The sequence below is a fragment of the Lycium barbarum genome, chromosome 6 (genome assembly GCF_019175385.1).
Source record: "Lycium barbarum isolate Lr01 chromosome 6, ASM1917538v2, whole genome shotgun sequence".
NCBI classification, from domain to species: domain Eukaryota; kingdom Viridiplantae; phylum Streptophyta; class Magnoliopsida; order Solanales; family Solanaceae; genus Lycium; species Lycium barbarum.
Window position 1 is genome coordinate 16,418,571 of NC_083342.1, and position 6,805 is coordinate 16,425,375.

Genomic DNA, 6,805 nt, shown 5'->3' on the forward strand with positions numbered 1-6,805 from the left:
TATTGATTTAATGAGATACTTTGGAAATTACATGAATATTGTTTGATTTTTTAATATGGGATGCACTTTTTTTTGACATTGTTTGTTTTTTTAATATGAGATTCATTTTTTTTTAAAAAACAAATATTGGTTGGTGTTTAGTATGGAACCACACTTTTTTTTAATGGAGGACAGACCAATTGGATGTGTCCCGGTCAAATCGTTAACGACAGATCCCTGCAGACGACTCCTCTTCGTGTTCTATTAATCAGAAGCATCCAGCAGGACCACGCCACGAAACATGGGACTAAACCCATGTTTCTATATAGTTAAAATAAAATATCTTGTCCCCACCTCCATTACAAGAAAAGAACCAAAAAAAAAAAAAAGGAAAAAGAAAAAAGAAGCTCCCCTTGAAGGCAATTATTCCAGTATAAATATCAATCACACAATACCGCGTATCAACCACTTACAAAAAGTATCAACTACTAGTGAGAAATTAAAAGAGTTGTGCTATAGCTATCAAAAAGCAAATCAAAAAATGGTGCGACAAGAAGAAATAATCCGAAGAGGACCATGGACAGAACAAGAAGATCTCCAACTTGTATTTTATGTAAAATTATTTGGTGATCGACGATGGGATTTTCTGGCTAAAGTTTCAGGTTTGAGGCTAAGGTTGGAGGGAGACAAAATATTAGAATAGGTATAATATTAGGCTTAGTACAAATAATTCTCTCTTTTATCCACTAAAACAGTTAAGTTTCTAACCCTCTTCTTATTTTATTTTTCCCAGTTCTTCATATTATTTCTTTGTAATCTTTTTTGTATATATTTAGGTTTGAAAAGAACAGGAAAGAGTTGCAGGTTACGTTGGGTTAATTATTTGAATCCTGATCTCAAACATGGCAAGATGACTCCTCAAGAAGAACGTCTCGTTCTTGAACTTCACTCTAAATGGGGAAATAGGTTAGAAAAAACTTTTGAATTTACTCTACGGAATATCTTAATTTTACCCGCAGTTATATTTTGAAGTCGTTCATTAATTCATTCTATAATTGTATTAGCAAATCTTCCTATATTTTCCGGCCTTGACTCTAACAGAGCTCTAGTGTGGTGGACTCCACATGTCCAAAATATACTTTGGAAAAAAGTTAAAAATTTACCATTCTACTTTTGATTATGAGTTACAATTACCCTATGTCAATACTTTAGAAAAACTTTTGAATTTTTTTGGTAATATCTTAATTTTATCCGTAGTTATATTCTAGAGTCATTCATATCCTTACACTTAATTTAATGAAGATCCGGTATGAATACTTAGGTGGATTACACGTGTCAAAATAGACTTTTGAATATTTTTTCTAATTTACCATTCTACTTCTGATTATTGGTTACAATTTTCCTCCATTATACTTCAAGTTGGAGTTCTATTATATTCAACGGCATGGTTACTTTTCTCCGTTATAGTTCAAGTTGGAGTTCTCTCGACGTTTTTTGCTCTTCAAAATTTCCATATACATGATGTTTTTTTAATGTTTAGATGGTCAAGAATTGCTCGGAAAATACCAGGTCGAACGGATAACGAAATCAAGAATTACTGGAGAACCCATATGAGGAAGAAGGCTCAAGAACAAAGGAAAAAGACTAGTATTTCTCCATCTTCATCTTCTTCCTCTTTAATCACTCACGACGAAAATGAGACAAACTTCTACGATTCTGGTGGACTCGAGCTATTGCAAGCTGAAGGAGAAAAGAAAGCGAGTGATCAAGAAAAAGCTGGAGAGAGTATGAAAATTTACTCCATGGATGAAATCTGGAAAGATATTGAATTATTAGATGAAAATAAAATGACGAATTCGAATAAACCAATTATGGGGTCTATCTCAACCCTATGGAATTATGACTCACTCTGGAAAGATTTTGATTGGAGTAGCTTTCGGTAGGAACATGACTCTGAATTAGTCGAGGCAGCAGACTTCAGATGATTAAACTGAAGATGAGCTAATAGGAGGTTTATTTATTTGAAAGAAAAAAAAGAACTTCTTGTAGTTGATTTAGGTTTACAAGATCAATATTAAGTTTAACTTGTATATTACTAGTTGTGGTGAAAAACTACAACAACTTTTACTAGTAGTGCTTTCTATGTCTGCTGTTGTAGCCATCTTATGATGCTTTAATCTAATTACTAGAGATTTAAGTCTGTTTCTATGTTAGCTACTTCTACCACTCGGCAATCTTTCTTATGAAATTTAAATGTTATTGTATAATTTGTATTCTACGTAAAAGTTCTTAGCTTCCTATGTACAAGTTGTAATCTTTTCTTGAAGTTACGTTGCATTAATTTCCGTCCATTATAATTTGGTGTTTCAGATACAAGATTAAGTTATATACATTGTTACACTTAAAATAGTTTTATCTATGCTAGAAGGAAATATATTTAGTTTACAAATTTCATATTTTAAGGAGCTTACCTATATATTATTTGAGTGACCTAATAGTGTGGATTTTTTTCACACTGACAAAATCAAATTCCAAGGATTGGGGCTCTGATTAGGATACAATTAGAGAATTAGTGCAGATTTTAACTCTGAAATCCACTAGTAATGGATTCTAGCACATATTTCATTTTAATACACATGATTGGGTGATTAAAAGGACCCTTGTCCAATCATGCAAATGTTTTCTTTTCTCAAAAAATAAAAATAAAACCTTGGGCACTAGACTATGATTGACCAATAGGCCAAATTAAAGAGGAATAGTTGTCACGACAACACGTGTCCACTGCCTTTATCAAACAAATATAGTACTGTATTCATTAAAAATGGCACAAGTCCAATGATAAAGTTAACTACCAGAATAGTATTTTGCCTATTTAGTCGATATTGGGGAAAAGTTAAAGGGTACTCAACGGATCAAACTTTTTAAAGTGATAAGCATGAGTGCTTAGTGATTTCAAGATGTTACTCACTAAAAGCTAGATAAACAAAATGGTGGGGGATCAGCTAGTGGAATCTATTTTAATTCGATGGACTGATCTGAATAAAAAATAATAAGGGGACAAAAGATATGAGTGGATGTAATTGAATAATGTGTAGGAAGAATTAACTAGCTTCTTATTAATCGGTGGAAGTGGTAAGTGGTTCTAGCTGTATACCTTTTTCGTCTTAATGTATATGAAATTTTTCGCTTTTGAATTTTTTATCAATATTTTAATTTTTTTTTCATCATATTGTAATGAGAAGGATGGCAATTTATAGTACTTTTAGTATAGTTTTTAATTAATTTTAATTAAAAACATTAAATTGATTTAATCCAATTTAATTTTAAATATTAATCAAATTCTCATGTGAAAAAGTGTGACATAAATTAAATTGGAAGGAATATTAATTTTATATTGGACTAACATATTAGTATAGACAATTAGGCGCAAATCAGTCGAGCAGCATCAGATCATTGCGTTATGCAATTTGACTTATATAATCCTTCCATGATCAAGAGATATAACGCGAATATTTGCACAAGAATAGATTTTTAAGTAGTAATCTAACCAAGTAATTAAATCTTTAGTGAGTAATGCTATCAAGAACAAATCATAGACTTCGTGACTTTTCACTCTTCAAAGAATAAGTCTTGTTTAAAAAAAAAAAACTACTATTAATATATATAGGGGAATAAACATTTTTTTTGTTTTCTATTAAAACAATACAATTTAGGAAAAGTATTTTTCCTTAGAAGAATAATGAACGATTTTAATTAAAGTTGAAATTGCAATCTACTGATTGTAATTTCACTCTATGCCCGAATGCTACAAAGACTCAAAATTGAACGGTCTTCTCTCCTCTCTTGCCTTTTGTCAAAAATTGACGGACCGCCCTATTTGGTTGCCCCTATTTAACTTGTACTCATTTTTCTCAAAAATAACAATTAATTGGTACACAAAGTACATGTAATTTTAGACAAGTTGCTTCTTCTATGCTTTACCTTTTCCTTATCCTCCTCCTCCTTCTCCTTCCCCTTCTCCTTCTTCCTCTTCTAATAATTGGTAGTTGTATCGTAGTATTTTTAAATCTTATAGCAATTGAAGTATAATGCTGAATCTTGAATTTCGAATAAGAAATGTGAGTTTTAAATCAAATGAGTGTTGCAGGAAAAGCTTGAAAACATTATTAACAAATCACCATTCTTGCAAAATGTGTTTGTTAGATTGGTTGTTGGTTTGACAAATTAATGATTAAGTATTTTTTATGTTATTCGAAGTTAATCAAATTTGAGCCATTTAGAGTAAATTTGACTTCTGGACGTTTAATCACGTGTTGGATTGTTAAAACTCTAAAAACAAGTATATTTCTAGGCAAAAAAAAGAAAAATTCAACTGAACATCTGCATTAGACGCACACGTCTTAAGAGCATACAAATAACTGACTGCACTATAGTCATGCTCGTCATAAACGCAATTAGTTTTGCTCTTAAGAAGCACATGACTTAGCAGCCAATTTTTTGCATGCACAAGACGTGTATATGTAGTGCAGGTAAAATGGGTGATTTCCCGACTTCGGATGCAAATTTTACTACTTCAATCACTTATGTTTGAAATAGATAAATTTACAAAAAATAAATAAATAAATAAAAATTAGTACTTCCAAAGTGAGTCCGGAACCAAAATGCCCAAAAAAAAAAAAAGGTTTGAACCAAAATGTCCCAACAAAAAAAAAGCTACCAAAGTACCTATAGCGCAGTAAAATACTGCGCTATAGCACTAACGGAGACGTTAAGTGCTATAGCGCAGTATTTTACTGCGTTATAGAAGCAAAAAAAAAAAAACTATAACGCAGTAAAATACTGCGTTATAGAAAAAAAAAATTGGCCAACTTTATTTTTTGCAACACTTAGTGTTTTTTTTCATACTTTGACCAATGATTAGTCGTGTGTCAAGACTCTGAAACGTCAATATTTTATATAGAACCTGATATTTTTTTCTGCGTACAATAATGTAGGCCCAATACATCAAGGATACGTAGACGTTCGGATCGTCATTTTAGGGGTTGAAAAGGTGCCCGAAGTAAGTTTTGTTTGAAAAAACTTAGTGTTTGACTGTAAGGTTATTTTAGTCAACTTTATATGTCGAGAAAATTAGTCAGCTTTATTTTCAAAAATTGAAACCGCAGAAGTGAAATTGACATTCACAGCTACATTACCCCAGGATTTTTACGTTGAAATCTATTGCGTATCATCATCTTATAAGTAAATAAAACTGAAAATTTCAGGTCAATTTAGGGGAAAATTGAAATTGAATGGGATAAAAGGTGTTTTTTTAAAAATCGACTCGATCAAACCGCCTTTTGACGGTTTGTCCGCATAGATCTCGAAAAATATGCAAGTTCAAAAAAAAAACACGTAAAACGGACGTCCGAGCACAAAGTTATGACCATCTAAAGTTTGACGACTTTACAACTAGTTTTTCTCCCTATATTTTCTAGAATTATATTTATATTCAAAATAAAGTTATGTCTTGGTTAAAAAATAACACGCTTAAATCAAAATCTTAAAAAATAAAACACCCTAAAGTTTCCAAACAAAACTTAATTCGGGTACCTTTTCAACCCCTAAAATGACTATCCAAACGTCTATGTATCCTTGATGTATTGAGCCTACATTATTGTACGCAGAAAAATATCCGGTTCTATATAAAATATTGACGTTTCGGAGTCTTGACACACGACTAATTGTTGGTCAAAGTATGGAAAAAACACTAAGTTTTTTCAAACAAAACTTATTTCGGGCATCGTTTCAACCCCTAAAATGACTATCCGAACGACTACGTATCCTTGATTGGGCCTACATTATTGTACGTAGAAAAAATATCAGGTTCTATATAAAATATTGACGTTTCAGAGTCTTGACACACGACTAATCGTTGGTCAAAGTATGAAAAAAAACACTAAGTTTTTTCAAACAAAACTTACTTCGGGTACCTTTTCAACCCCTAAAATGACGATCCGAACGTCTACGTATCCTTGATGTATTGGGCCTACATTATTGTACGCAGAAAAAAATATCAGGTTCTATATAAAATATTGACGTTTCGGAGTCTTGACACACGACTAATCATTGGTCAAAGTATGGAAAAAACACTAAGTTTTTTCAAACAAAACTTACTTCGTGCGCCTTTTCAACCCCTAAAATGACTCTCCGAACGTCTACGTATCCTTGATGTATTGGGCCTACATTATTGTACGCAAAAAAAAATATCAGGTTCTATATAAAATATTGACGTTTCGGAGTCTTGACACACGACTAATCATTGGTCAAAGTATGGAAAAAAACACTAAGTGTTGCAAAAAATAAAGTTGACCATTTTTTTTTCTATAATGCAGTATTTTACTGCGTTATAGATTTTTTTTTTTTTGGTACTGTTTCTATAACGCAGTATTTTACTGCGTTATAGAAAAAAAAATTGGTATTGTTTCTATAACGCAGTATTTTACTGCGTTATAGATTTTTTTTTTTCTTCTATAACGCAGTAAAATACTGCGCTATAGCACTTAACGGCTCCGTCTCCGTTAGTGCTATAGCCCAATATTTTACTGCGCTATAGATACTTTGATAACGTTTTTTTTGTTGGGGCATTTTGGTTCAAACTATTCTTTTTTGGGGGGGCATTTTGGTTCCGGACTCTTCCAAAGTCGGGTATGTGCGCATTACCCTACCCCCTTATTCATGGGCTTGCCCCTTCACAAAAAGGAAAAGATTGATTTCGACTTGAGCTGGACATTTTTTCTATAAAGTGCTATGTTAACAGAGAGTAACGTTCGATCGTGTATTTTGT

The 6,805-nt window shown here is 32.1% G+C and overlaps 1 protein-coding gene across 1 annotated transcript; it reads left to right on the forward strand.

Moving 5' to 3' along the window:
• The first annotated feature begins 265 nt into the window (after window positions 1–265).
• On the forward strand, window positions 266–2,179 carry LOC132643507 (transcription factor MYB59). The gene is made up of 3 exons (XM_060359939.1): window positions 266–641; window positions 816–945; window positions 1,520–2,179. The coding sequence occupies exons 1-3, from the start codon at window positions 281–283 to the stop codon at window positions 1,920–1,922; spliced, it is 894 nt and encodes a 297-aa protein (XP_060215922.1). The 5' UTR covers window positions 266–280; the 3' UTR covers window positions 1,923–2,179.
• Window positions 2,180–6,805: the final 4,626 nt, after the last annotated feature.